General features: G+C 39.7%; 1 protein-coding gene across 1 annotated transcript in view; it reads left to right on the top strand.

Moving 5' to 3' along the window:
* casd1 (CAS1 domain containing 1) overlaps window positions 1-14,637 on the top strand; it is a 154,626-nt gene extending 139,989 nt beyond the window's left edge. The window contains exon 18 of the mRNA XM_038797559.1: window positions 7,985-14,637. Coding sequence (XP_038653487.1) covers window positions 7,985-8,248 — 264 coding nt within the window. The 3' untranslated portion in view covers window positions 8,249-14,637. The remainder of the gene's footprint in view (window positions 1-7,984) is intronic.
* Window positions 14,638-15,450: the final 813 nt, after the last annotated feature.

Genomic DNA, 15,450 nt, shown 5'->3' with positions numbered 1-15,450 from the left:
GACTTAGAGAATTGGCAAGGAACATACTGAGCCTGAGGTTTACTTCAGCCAACTGAACTGGACTAGCCATGTAAATATCGTGGCAAGAAGAGCGGGTCTAGGACAACTCATCGCGGCCGACTCATTGCCAGCCCAACTCATCGCCAGCCCAACTCATCGCCAGCCAACTCATCGCCAGCCCAACTCATCGCCAGCCCAACTAAAAATTGAAATTCATGGTAATTCATGGTAAAAGCTGTCGGCGGCGGGTAACTTTTGAACGGCCCGCACCAAGCATTTGATAGGTAGACCGGCCGGCGAACCAAGTTATATCACAGTCTTTTAACCTCCATTAATTTTTATTGAATTTGAAATACCACCGGTCTGAACTGTGATATAACTTGGTTCGCCGGCCGGTCTATCTATCAAATGCTTGGTGCAGGCCGTTCAAAAGTTACCCGCCGCCGACAGCTTTTACCATGAATTAAATTTGAAATACCACCGGTCTGAACTGTGATATAACTTGGTTCGCCGGCCGGTCTATTTATCAAATGCTTGGTGCGGGCCGTTCAAAAGTTACCCGCCGCCGACAGCTTTTACCCTGAATTACCATGAATTACAATTTTTAGTTGGGCTGGCGATGAGTCGGCGGCGATGAGTTGTCCCATTCCCAGAAGAGCAGGTCAGAGGCTGAGGATTTTGCAACAAGTAATTCGCCTCCTGTCACCTCAAAAACTGTTCACTATCTGTAAGGCACAGGTCAGCATGGTGATGGAATGCTCTCCAATTACCTGTGGTACAGACAGGAGACAGGGAAACTACCTGTTTCCTCTTACCACCTGCCCATAAACTGAATGTCTTTTGAATTATGTTTAAAGTATGCAGTGGCCTGATTTCTTAATCTATTGGTTTGCGTGATCCAATTTACAATGATCCACAGCAACCTCATATGATTAACTTGGAAGGTTAGTTTATTTCACATTCAAAAACCCAAGGGACGATTGTCTGCATCTTCCCTCTCCAAACACACACAGGCACATGCGTGTGTCAAAGTCAGGGGGTGTTTCCTTTGCGGTGTGGTTCAGTTCATAGGAATTAGGAGCAGAAGTAGGCAATTCAGCCCTTCGAGCCTGCTGCGCCATTCAGTAAGAGCATGGCTGATATCTTCCTCGTCTCAAATCCACCTTCCTACCTGTTCACCATATCCCTTTGACCCATTTTTTAAATCAAAAACATGTATCCTTCTTGAAACCATTTAATGATTCAGACTCCACTGCACTATAGGGCAGTGAGTTCCACAAATTCACCACCCTCTGCGAGAAGTAGTTCTCATCTCAGTTTTAAACCTACCGCCACTCAACCTATATCTGTGACCTCTCGTTCTAGATTGCCACACAAGAGGGAACATTTGGTCATGTTTATTTTATCAATCCCTTTTAATATTTTATGTACCTCGATCAGATCCACTCTCATTCTTCTAAACTCCAGCGAGTATTACCCAAACTGTTTAATCTCCTCATATGTCAACCCTTTCATCCCCGGAATCAATTTGGTGAACTGCCTCCAATGCCACCACATCCTTCCTCAAATAAGTGTTATGTTCCTTGTATTGTTCTCCAAGATAGCCAAAGATATAGTGTTGACAAAGAACATAAAGCTATATGTTTAAATCAAACTTATTTTACACTACATAACTTGGTTTGCACACTCTACTGACTAACAAAATAATAGTATTGAATCTGTGATACAGTAATTAATAATCTCTCTAATATATAAACTACACAAACTCAACTTCGCACTATCCTTCTACATTAAGTTCTCCAGCAGCTTCTTCTCGGCTTTCTCCCAGGATGCCTAGAGATACAGCCTTTTATAAGACTACTCAGTGATGCCATCTAGTGTTGATATACATGAACATCATCTTGTTAACCTTTTACTCTCATTAGATTACACATATCATTACAATAAGACGACCAAAACTGGACACACTACTCCAGATGTGGTCTCAACGGCACCCTATACAGTTATACAGTTGCAACAACACTTATCTACTTTTATACTCCAGTCCTTTTGCAATAAACACTAACATTCCATTTGCCTTTCTTATTACATGCTGTTCCTGCAAATTGACTTTCTGCAATTCATGAACAAAGGCACCCAGATCCTTCTGCCCAGGTGCATCTTGAATTTGCTTCCATTTTGATAATTTGTCTTTCAATTTTTTTCGTCCAAAATGGATAACCACACACTTACCCACATTAAACTCTATCTGCCAAATTTTGGGTCATTCTCCTAGCCCGTCTGTAAACTATTTTAGTATCATACACAACTTTTACAATGTTACATTCTGTCCTTGCTTATGTATAGATTGTACACAGTTGAGATCCGAGGACTGACCCCTGCAGCACCCCGCTAGTTACAGTTCGCCAGCCTGAAACGCACCCATTTATCCAGACTCTCTGCTTTCTGATAGTCAGCCAATCCTCAGTCCAATCTAGTACTCTACCCCCAAACTTCTTTTATTTCACCTTCTGGATCAGTCTTTTATGCAGCACCTTGTCAAATGTATTCTAGAAGTCTAGATATACCACATCCACAGGTTCCCCATTATCTACCTTGCTGGTTACATCCTGAAAGAACTCGAGCAAGTTTGTCAAGCATGACTTACCCTTCGTAAAACCATGCTGGCAATGGTGGATTGAGCTTTGACTTTCCAAATGTTCAGTCATCTCCTCTTTAATGATTGACCACAGCGGTCAAGCTAACTGATCTATAGTTTCCAACTTTGTGCCTCTCTCCCTTTTTGAATCGGGTGTCACATTAGCGTGTTTCCAATCCACTATAACCCTTCCAAAATGCAGGGAATTTTGAAATATTGTAACTAATGCATCCACTCACTCTGCTGCCACCTTACATAGAAGAACATAGAACGATACAGCGCAGTACAGGCCCTTCGGCCCTCGATGTTGCACCGACATGGAAAAAAACTAAAGGCCATCTAACCTACACTATGCCCTTATCATCCATATGCTTATCCAATAAACTTTTAAATGCCCTCAATGTTGGCGAGTTCACTACTGTTGCAGTTAGGGCATTCCACGGCCTCACCACTCTTTGCGTAAAAAACCCACCTCTGACCTCTGTCCTATATCTATTACCCCTCAATTTAAGGCTATGTCCCCTCGTGCTAGCCACCCCCATCCGCGGGAGAAGGCTCTCGCTGTCCACCCTATTTAACCCTCTGATCATTTTGTATGCCTCTATTAGGTCACCTCTTAACCTTCTTCTCTCTAACGAAAACAACCTCAAGTCCATCAGCCTTTCCTCATAAGATTTTCCCTCCATACCAGGCAACATCCTGGTAAATCTCCTCTGCACCCGTTCCAAAGCTTCCACGTCCTTCCTATAATGAGGCGACCAGAACTGTACGCAATACTCCAAATGCGGCCGTACTAGAGTTTTGTACAACTGCAACATGACCTCATGGCTCCGGAACTCAATCCCTCTACCAATAAAGGCCAACACACCATAGGCCTTCTTCACAACCCTATCAACCTGGGTGGCAACTTTCAGGGATCTATGTACATGGACACCGTGATCCCTCTGCTCATCCACACTATCAAGAATTTTACCATTAGCCAAATATTCCGCATTCCTGTTATTCTTTCCAAAGTGAATCACCTCACACTTCTCCACATTAAACTCCATTTGCCACCTCTCAGCCCAGCTCTGCAGCTTATCTATGTCCCTCTGTAACCTGCAACATCCTTCCGCACTGTCTACAACTCCACCGACTTTAGTGTCGTCTGCAAATTTACTCACCCATCCTTCTGCGCCCTCCTCTAGGTCATTTATAAAAATGACAAACAGCAACGGCCCCAGAACAGATTCTTGTGGTACGCCACTCGTAACTGAACTCCATTCTGAACATTTCCCATCAACTACCACTCTCTGTCTTCTTTCAACTAGCCAATTTCTGATCCACATCTCTAAATCACCCTCAATCCCCAGCCGCCGTATTTTCTGCAATAGCCGACCGTGGGGAACCTTATCAAACGCTTTACTGAAATCCATATACACCACATCAACTGCTCTACCCTCGTCTACCTGTTCAGTCACCTTCTCAAAGAACTCGATAAGGTTTGTGAGGCATGACCTACCCTTCACAAAACCATGCTGACTATCCCTAATCATATTATTCCTATCTAGATGATTATAAATCGTATCTTTTATAATCCTCTCCAAGACCTTACCCACCACAGACGTTAGGCTCACCAGCCTATAGTTACCGGGGTTATCTCTACTCCCCTTCTTGAACAAAGGGACCACATTTTCTATCCTCCAGTCCTCTGGTACTATTCCTGTAGCCAATGATGACCTAAAAATCAAAGCCAAAGGCTCAGCAATCTTTTCCCTGGCTTCCCAGAGAATCATAGGATAAATCCCATCCGGCCCCGGGGAATTATCTATTTTCACCTTGTCCAGAATTGCCAACACTTCTTCCCTACGCACCTCAATGCCATCTATTCTAATAGCCTGGGTCTCAGCATTCTCTAATACCCTAGGGTGTAGACCATCAGGTCACGGAGACTCATCTGGCTTTAATCCTATTAATTTATTATTAAATATTAATTTATTTAATACCTCCTCCCAAGTGATAGTTATTGCACAAAGTTCCTCTGTATTAACTGCAGTTTTGGGATAATTTTTATTATCCTCTACTGTGAAGACAGAGGCAAGTTATTGATCTGCCATCTCTGTGTTGCCCATTATTACCTCACCAGTATGGCCCTCTAAAGGACCATCATTTACTATACCTATTCCCTTTCTCTTTATATACTTAGAAGCTTTTGGGAGCAGTGTTAATGTTTTCTGCTACTTTCCTTTCATAGTTCTTCTTGCCTCTTGATTTTATTTTTTGTAGCCTTTTGCTGAATCTTAAAATTCTCCCAATCCTCCAGCTTACCACTAGCTTTTGCAGAATGGAATGCCCTAGTTTTTTGCCCTTGTGTCCTCTTTGACTTCCTGGTTTAGCCTTCCTCTCAGGAATATACTTTAATTGAGAGGTATTTAATATCTCCCTGAACATCCGCCATTGTTCCTCAACTGTTCTGCCTTCAATTATTTCTGCCTACAGTTCCTAAGGTTCGGTTCCTGACTATTCCTTTACTCTCAGCCCTGTTGCTTGTTTTTGGAACTGTATTGAATTCCTCTGAGGCCTTCCCTTCCCTCCCCTTTTGCTAGTTTAAAGTCCTTGTGACCACTCTATCTATCCTTTCCGCCAGAACACTGGTCCCAGATCGGTTCAGGTGGATTGGATTGGGTTTGTTTATTGTCACGTGTGCCGAGGTACAGTGAAAAGTATTTTTCTGCAAGCAGCTCAACAGATCATTAAGTACATGGGAAGAAAAGGGAATAAAAGAAAATACATAATAGGGCAACACAAGGTATACAATGTAACTACATAAGCACCGGCATCGGATGAAGCATACAGGAGTGTAGTGTTAATGAGGTCAGTCCATAAAAGGATCATTTACGAGTCTGGTAACAGCGGGGAAGAAGCTGTTTTTGAGTCTTTTCGTGCATGTTCTAGACTTCTGTATCTCCTGTCTGATGGAAGAAGTTGGAAGAGTAGGTAAGCCAGGTGGGAGGGGTCTTTGATTTTGCTGCCCACTTTCCCAAGGCAGCGGGAGGTGTAGACAGAGTCAATGGGTGGGAGGCAGGTTCTTGTGATGGACTGGGCTCTGTTCGCGACTCTCTGACATTTCTTGCGGTCCTGGGCCGAGCAGTTGCCATACCAGGCTGTGGTGCAGCCAGCTAGGTTGCTTTCTATGGTGCATCTGTAAAAGTTGGTAAGAGTTAATGTGGACATGCCAAATGTTCTTAGTTTCCTGAGGAAGTACAGGCGCTGTTGTGCTTTCTTGGTGATAGCGTCGACGTGGGCGGACCAGGACAGATTTCTGGAGAGGTGCACCCCTAGAAACTGCTAACCATCTCCACCTCGGCCCCGTTGATGCTGACAGGATGTGTACAGTACTTTGCTTCCTGAAGTCAATGACCAGTTCTTTAGTTTTGCTGGCATTGAGGGAGTGATTATTGTCGCTGCACCACTCCACTAGGTTCTCTATCTCCCTCCTGTATTCTGACTCGTTATTGGTGGAGACCGTCCCAACAGTACAGATCCCTCCTGTCCAAGTACTGATGCCAGTGCCCCATGAAATTTAACCCATCTTTCCCGCACCACTCCTTCAGCCACGTGTTTACTTCCCTAATTTTTCCATACCTATACCTCTTTGCTCGTGACTCAGGCAGTAATTATAGCCCTTGAGGACCCGTTCTTTAATTTTTTTCCTAGTTCCTGATAATCCCCAAACACGTCCTCTTTCCCTGTCTTGCTTATGTTGCTTATCCCAATGGGCACAATAACAACTGGACCCTCCCTCTCTCAGTCCAATATCCTTTCGAGGCAGTTAGAGATGTCCCTCATACTGGCACTGGGCAGGCAACATACCATGCAGGATTCTCTGTCCTGCTTACAAAGGATGCTACCAGTTCCCCTAATCATAGGATCCCCTATAAACTACCACGTGTCTTTTTGCTCCCTTCGCTTAAATGGCCTCCTGCACCACGGTGCAGTGGTCAACTGGCTCATCCACACAGGGAACAAGTACCTCATACCTGTTGGACAAGATCAAGAGCCGAGACTCCTCCATTTCTGAATTCAGGATCCATTTACCTGCCTCACCTGCAATCACATCCTGCTGTCTCTGACCACAGGCCGAATTGGAGGTACTTAATCTACACGGTGTGACTGCCTCCTGAAACAAAGCATCCAGGTAACTCTCTCCCTCCCCGAAGTGCCACAGTGTCTGAAACCCGGACTCCAACTCATAAATTCTGAGCCGAAATTCCTGGAGCAACAGACACTTGTTGCAGATGTGGTCACTGCAACTCACAATGGGATCTGCCAGCTCCCATATCGTGTAGCTGGAGCACATCGCCTGCCCAGCCATCTCTACTTAGTTAATTAATTCATTCATTTTGCATTTTTCTTTTTCAAATTTAGATCCATTGAGTTTCAGGTTGGAAATAACAATACATACCTCCTTGAAATTAATAATGCTGCAACACAATGGACCTTTTTACTTAGACCTCTTGCAGGCATTGATCAGTGACTTTTAAAATCAAGCCGGCTTTGTGAAGTTAAGAGGTGGTAATCGACTGGTTACCAGCCAGGTTGCTGGGGTCCTGCAGCTTTTCTGTTGAAACAGCAGCTCTCATAGGCATATAAGGATCTCAAAATGGTCAGGAGTCACGTGACTGCCTTTGTCCACAACAACTTAAAAGGGAATGTTTGGAATTGGCTTTGATTGCAGGACTGATGTCCCAGGCATTAGTTGTTGAGTTATATCCATATTTGGGGTCTGGTGTTGGAAAGCCATTGTGTAGGCTGACCCACTGACTCCACCAGTAAGGTGAGCATATCCGATACAAATGATGCCCCTTTGGTTCCCCTTTGAAATTGGTTTGGACAGACCCAGGTGTGATACAAGTCTGCTAGCAGCTGTGTAGGCTTGATGAGTTCTGGTGTGTGTCTCCTTGTCTTTCACAATTACAGGAGTCTGCGCAATTACAGGGGTCTGCACAATTGAGTGTGAGATTCCAGAGACTGAGAAAATAATTCCTTTGTTCCTGCAACATTTAAGTTCAAGACAAAAAGTCAACCATGTAATCAGGTGACTTGTAACAGCCATCATTTTGGGTTCAGCAGAGTCATTTTTTTAAAAGTGGCTGAAGAAGAAAGTTCTGGATTTCTTTTCCTATCGAATAGAACCCAAAGGCCCTTTCGCCTTCTGAGAAAAAATATAATTCAATTTCATTTTATTAAAATTTTCTTTCAGTGGTCTTGCAAATTATGGAAAGTTGGTCTTGTTAAAATTTTGAGCTGACTGTATTATATCAGCTTGTATTACCTGTCACCATTGAAATCTTTATTTTTTTTCAGCTCTTCATATGCCAATACCACATCTGGCTTGCAGCAGATACCAAAGGAATCCTCGTACTCCTTCCTGGAAACCCAGTGCTCAACATTATTGTCAGCACTTTTATTTTTGTGCTGGTTGCTCATGAAATCTCGCAGATCACAAATGATCTCGTACAAATAGCCATTCCCAAAGATAACTACATTGCACTGAAAAGACTGCTGTGTGTAGCTATTTTTTTATTGGGAATTCTTGCATTGTCAACAGTTGAACAATTGAACAAGTAACTGAAACAATGACTGAGCAGGATCAAGTACCTATTTTTTTGACCTTCATATTTAATAAAAAAAGATAACCTCAAGGAATTGTGTACTGGGAAAAGAACGAAGGATACATCTGTGTGACATACTGCAATTCATCACTATATCAAATCTGAAAAAAAGGTACCTCTTAAGTAAATAGAAGTGATAAAAATGTTTGGTCATCGAATTGATTTGAAAGCCACTGGAATGATTCATGGAATGACAACATGGCATCTTTTGAAATGCTATTTCATGTGATTTTCCTTTTTGATGCACAACATTTGGATGGATATAGTGATATTACTTCCACCTCAAGTTTTCAATTTCTTCTCTGCCCTTTTTTTAAACTGGTAATTATTCCAGTTTAATGAAGAAAACATTTTAGGGTTATCTGCTGAAGTTAAGTTTGTCCTAAGTATGTGCAGATACATATTCCTTCTGATTCAGTATAGCCCTATTGAATATTGTAACTTTCTGATGCTGAGGACTTCAAAGTGTTTCTTTTCCTTTCTTGCATAGATGTTGGGTGGTTGTGGTGGGGGAAAAATGGCTCTTTCATTTCCTCATACTTCATGTATAGGTGCAGTCTAAAGTATGGAGCGCTGGCAAAATGAAAGGCTTAGCATTTGTTCACTGATATATTCCTCACTTGAAAAAGCTTGTTGGTTGTTACTTTTGACTGTGGTGTTGTATTAATGGCAAAATAGGGCTGCCAAAAAATTTCAGCCACTGCAAGTACTAGTGTCATGTTGCTCTTTTTTTAAAAAAATAACTTGTGGAATAAATGGTTAATTGTTGCAAAAGTAAGTTAATCTGTTTAAAACCCCTGATATGAAATATTGTCACTTAACTGAAACACTGGTCTAATTAAGGACCCTGGCTTTGTGTACAAGTGAATTGGCTAATTATTTGCAAATTAAGCGAGCATGATTGACTCACCAGCTCCACTGTTAGTTTGAAACCATTTCAACTTGTATGATCGGTTCTGTTTTCGGATCATAGAGTTATAATGGAACTTATTAACAATGTGCTAAAATTTGTTTATTAGCAAAATTAAAAAAAATTAGATGAATACATTTGCTGCTACTATTTAGTTTTTTTTAAAGTTTGATAACCGGGGTTGGGGGGGGGGGGGCTAAGAATTTGTATTAAATGTTTATGGATTCACCATAGTTTCTAAATTCGACTTGAACTGCATTTCACAAGTCACCTCTTACCGGAATCTGGGTTCCTTTTTATAAAAAAGACCATTTTGAATATATATATCTTGTTCATGCATTTTTAAACATTGATATGTTTGTCTCACTAACTTCATCAGATTTTAGCCATTCTCAACAAATGATTTGTATTGTTTTTAAATAACATAGTGGAAACCATCAGGTGATTTGTCAATGTCAAATTCTTCATTCACCTGTTTTATTTTTTCACTAGCTTTATAAATCAAAATAACTAAAGTGCTTGAAGTAGTCATTATACAAGATGCCATAAATCATTGTTAACTGATATCTTGCAAATCATGGTGACATCTTTAAATATATATCTGTCTTGATTTAAGTCACAGTGTACAGACCCTGCAGTACTTTATTTTTCTCTCAATTCTTCTGCATCCAATAGCCTTCGAAGTTCAGCATATCTGCATTTTTCACAGCAAATATTCTGAGTTATTACAACATGTACTTTTCGAACTAGACATGCTGAAAACTGAATGGGCACTTGCTATGTGACTGAAAAAAGTTGTTTCTCAAGGAATTCAGTGTTTAGGAGTCACTTTTGGCCCCAGTTTGAAAGACAAATTAGATACATGTGAAATGAGAATCAGTAGCATGCAAGGTAGTATCCCAGATTCAAATTTATCAGGATTAAAAATTAGATTTAGTCCTGTATTTAATGAGATTTAATATAATGTTCCCTCCCTTCTCTCCAACGGACAAGTGGGTAGAGGTGCTGTAGCATTGAGACAGCCGCCAGGTCAGAAGATCACAGGATTGATTTTGTATATACTTTATTAGCTGGTCTTATTGGGGACACTACAGTTGGCCTTAGCAACGTTGGGCTAAATGCTATTGGATGCTTTCTGTTAGAAATTGTGCATATGATTGTGCTCTGCCTCAGAACACTCCACAATTGAAGACTGTACCAGTGGTCAGTTCAAAATCACATGAACCATGGCCTTATGAGCAAGGTACTGTGCCCAACATCCTTCGGGGGGAAGGAAATTGTTTATTCACAGGGATGTAATTTTTCTATGTGTGTCAAAGTGAATGAAGCCAGATATCAACTTGGGAGGAGGGAAAGAAAATTCTCACAATACAAAACAATTTCTAAAACAGTAGTTAAATTCATATTATTGTTTCTGTTTGCCACAATTGCTTGAGTCTGATATATTTTATTATATTTTTAATTCTTCTGAAAATCTAAAATGTCAATGCTCTGAGTAAACCTTTTGCACTAAAAACTTTAGTTTATAATTAATACTTGCATGTCCTTTTGTTTCTAACATACTTTGCTTGTAAATAATACACACAACCTTCTGTATCCATAGTCACCAGTGATTTCTGTGATGTAGCTCTTTTTCTCTTTTTTAAAACCTAGCTTTGAAATGGTTTGGCCGGAGAACTTGCTGAACTTAATCAGATTTTGCCACAAGTAAATCCTGCAGTTACAGAAATTAATATATAAGTACAGTATAATGTAATACCAAATGTTAATATCTTTTATTGACCGTCTTTATTGCACTTGGGGGGAATTCAGTGTTTAGGGGTCACTTGTCAGTATCACCACTTATATTTTGGAGCTTTTGCAGTATTGCGCAGTATTGCAGGTCAAGCATATTTTGTATACAAGTTAATTTTTGAGATTTTGCACTTATGGAGCTATGTGGCTGTGGTAAGTTTATAAATGTTCCAAAATTTCCTTGAAACAGCTTGGTGCTTTTTTAAAAAATTTAAATGTTTGAGTTTTCATTTATATCTTGGTTTCGTCATGATGGATTTCCAGGGTAGTACGAGATGTGAAAATTAAAGTTTCTGCATTAAAGACAAAACTATATTTACTTGCACACATTTTAATCATGTGAATTCTTTAAGGTTGTTTTGCAGCTTTCTGAAATTGTTTATGATTTTTCAGTTTTTTGCTGTTTTGAAATTGAGAATTTGTGTTGTAGAGTGTAATTCAGTGGTGTTTACACTTGAATTGTATGGAAGAATTTCTCCTGGATTAATGGTTAAAGTCAGTTTCTTTTTACACGTTTTATTTGGCCTTGGGCCATATGTAAAATAACTGACAAGTTATGCGAATCGTAAATAAATGTATTTCTGACTAAAGCAGATTGAGGAATGCATGATTTTTAAACCTTTTCCAAAATGGTTATAGTTTTCATATTTCAATATTTCTTTTAAATTTGTCTCATTTATTGGATTTAGTGGCTTGCTAGGCCACCACAGTTGATTTAATTGGTATTGGTGAATCAGCAAGTTACCACCAGCTGTATGGAAACCTGCAGGACAATGAAGGCATGGAACTAATATAAGGTAGTTTATAAGCAGATGCAGCTTTCTCAACACAATAATGTGTCTGTCCCTCTAATAAACTTATCAGTCCTTAGTTTATCATTATAAGTTGTCTTTCTGTCTGGGTAGTTTGTTTAGTTACAGTCTTGATATATTTGTTTTGAAGAGTTTTATGGGCCCATGTTAAGTATGTACAAAAGTTAGATTCTTAATTTATGCAGCATATGACCAACAGAGAATGAAGCTGGGAAATTAGCATTGACCAGTTTAACGAAGCAGAAAATTCCTAATTTTTTGGGCTTCCGGCGTGGCTCCTATTTTAGGGTGAAATTTAATGTTGGCTGTCTAGCAAAGACATGTTTCCTGTTATTTGCTTGTATTGCAGTGAGATCAGGGCAAATCTTTGGTTCATTAGGTGATCCAGAAGTAAGATTCTTCTTCAGTCCCATTTAGAATTGTTCCAAGTGCAATCCTAAACACAATTTGTTAAATGTCTCCATAACCATACAATGTTCACTATTGCCAGAATGTTGTACGTTACCTTTTGGTTATATTTCTTACAGATGAGGCAGATAATGTTGGCGTTCAGTACCATAAGTGCATTTGTTGTATACTCTGTCGCACAAAATGCCAATAAAACAGCATTCCATTCTGGCTGTGCATTTGTAATTCTATGAATATGTAAACCTTTGAAGAACAGATTAAAACTTGTCCACAAAGAATAAGCCACGGTTTAACTGAATTAGTGTAGTGAAGTGCATAGATGATTGTGCAGTAAAGCCAAATTAAGTTAAGCAATAGAAAGACCCCCTTATAGTGGGTTGGGGCTGGGGAGGCTTTGGGAGTTGCGTTGGGCTCAAGAGATTGAGACGCCATATAAAAATGGTATACTGATCTCTCCCTGCTCTGAGAAGCTCTAGCGAGCCAAGCTCCTACGTGCAGAGAACAGGGCTAAGTGCAGATTTGGCCGCGTGTTCCCCGCTGAGGCCCCTGATCTACCCGGATGAGCATTAGATAGGGGGGTGTTTCTCGCCACTCCCAAGCGCCGGGAGGCACCCGGCTAATTGCGTGCTTACAGGACTCTCCCTATTTGGGTAGACCCAATGTTTAAAGTTTTAAAAAAATATTTTGGATGAATCACAGTCATTTATGTATTTAAACATTTCAGTCAGATTAGCTGGCCTCATCTTTCTCGCTACGAATTCCACCAATTACAGCAAGTGATGGGCATTTTAATAAACTTTTTAATATTTGAAGTTTCAATCTGGAAATTGGCAAGGCCAAAAGTAACTTGTAATTTAGATCCTCTATTGTATGTTTGAAGTTTCATTTTCAGCAACATAAAATGACAGTTCCACAAGAGGGGACAAATAGTTCGGAATGTATAACAGTCCAGCCTTCTGATGTTTCTTAACTACATGCACAGACCTTAAAAACAAAACCAGAGAGTCTTGTAGTTTGCAAATAAGTTAAAGTACATTAATTTCACCAAATCCTTTGCTGCTTAGAACCTATTTTGATTGTACATCATTCCATTCCACACAGTTAGGCTAAAAATAATGTAGAAATTGTAATATAATAGATTCTCAAGTAAACACAGCAATCACTTAATTTAAGGAAACGTCTGTCACTTAGGGGCACTTCGAAATGTAGTGTAATTACAAAGTAAATTTGAGGGGTTTTGATCTTGAAGCTAGTTCAATTCTTTTTGTCCTGAAAATCAGGATCAGTGATCAAAAATATTGAACGGGAATTTATTTTGTTCCTTTGCAGAAAACTGTTAGTGCTGCAGTGTCTTAATATGGTATCTGGTTGCAGCATATTGGGTGTCATTGAAATTTCTGATCTATCAGCTTTAAAGTGGTGGCTTTGTGAGAACAATGTCGCATTTCGAAACAACAGGGAAAGATTACAATTTGCATAACTGAATAACGTTCATCTCGTGAACATTTTAACAACCCCTCTCATGGTTGCTACCTTGTTCAACCAAATTTTTCCCGAGCCAGGATATTTATTTTAGAAAAACAGAATTATGATCAATGCTAGATAGAGCAGGAGACTCCAACGTAGAATCTCCATTGTGCTGACAAAAGCCCTGATTTGATGTGTGTGGTAAGTGACTATTGCAATAAAATTCTGCGTTACTGAATTTGGGCATGAGATTGCTGTGTTGGCTGCACTGTAAAGGCTTTGTCTTCATGACTGTGTCTCTTTGTTCCTCTGACAATGTGGTAACACTTTACTCTGCACTACTGACCTTTTGTGCTGAAGTTGAAGAATTGTAGAAATAAATTGTTTTATGTTGAATCTACTTATTGAATCTCTAGATGTTTACTGTCAAATGGTAATACAGTGAACAATCATGGACAAATGATTGCATCCACATAGTACACTCTAATGTATATTTCAACTATAGGTATGCCACTGAAAATTTGAGTTTTATAGATGTGCATACATTTATTAGATTTGTGTATATTGTTTCTTGTCATGTGCTGTTTACTCTACCTGAAATGTAAGATTATTTTTGCTTTATTTTTCAACTGGATGAAAAAATATTCAAATCTAGCCTGTCTCAATTACGGGTGATCAATGAAGTTAAATTACGATGTGAGATTTGACCTGATTCCTCCACTATTTGAATCTGACTTTGCATGGAAAAGTAAAATGTATGCCTAAATATATTGTGTACCCAAAATATTTCGTTGCAGTTTTCCCCGTTTTGCACTTCATGTTCTAATTTAGGCAAATGCAGTGTAAAATACTTTTTCATTTTTAGTATGTTGTAAAAATTGAAGTATAAAACTCCTATGTAATTAGCAATTTTAGGATTTGGTTTTTAAAATAAAATTGAATACTTTTACAACATTTGATGTTTATACTTTTATTAATACTCGTATTTAAATATTTTAGTACATTTCTGCCCAGTGTGTTTTTTTAATACAGAGAGCACTTCCTTGTCCTAGATATGTTTATCTTTTTGTCTCTTTTCTGGTTCTGCTGCAATGTGATTTCACACATGCCAGCTATCATCTAGTGCCTTGCCCATTCTTAATGAGAGTCCAGTTCTGATTTAGAATTACAGATAATATGACCAGACTGGGAGACTTTCTTCATAGTTCAATAAACCTAATTGCACTACCTTCCCTATTCCTCCTCCAGTTCTACCAAACACCAGGTTTTTCCTCAAGTGCTGCTAGATCCCCAACCTCAAAACCATGCCTCAATACTATGAAAACCAGGATTCTATTCCATTGCTAAATATCTATTCCCCTGTCCCGAGCAGTGCTGGCAACCTCCAGACCATGATACACTACTGCAGAGTCCCACAATTATCTCACTCTGCGATGCTAGCAAATCCAAGGCCCTCTACCCGTGATGAATGTAGAATTTTAGATATATTGGATGATAAGTATTTGGTGAAGTAAGGGTTAAAAGTATGTGTTAGTGGTTTGACTGCTGAAGCCATATTTTTAAAAGAATCTTGGTTTGAAAGACGACAAAGGTTTTAGGAGTCAGATGCAAATAACAATCGTAAAAAGCTTGGGTTAAGCAAACAGAACATACAGTGCAGATGCAGTGTTGTTTTGATTCAGGGATTTCCTGAGGCGTTAATTAGTTTTCAGCTCGGTGAAATGTCATTGCTGGGCAGAGCTACGGCATTTTGAGAAAGCATTTTCA

Source organism: Scyliorhinus canicula, chromosome 5, assembly GCF_902713615.1.
Source record: "Scyliorhinus canicula chromosome 5, sScyCan1.1, whole genome shotgun sequence".
Classification (NCBI taxonomy): Eukaryota; Metazoa; Chordata; class Chondrichthyes; order Carcharhiniformes; family Scyliorhinidae; genus Scyliorhinus; species Scyliorhinus canicula.
This window is presented reverse-complemented; position numbering and strand designations above follow the sequence as displayed.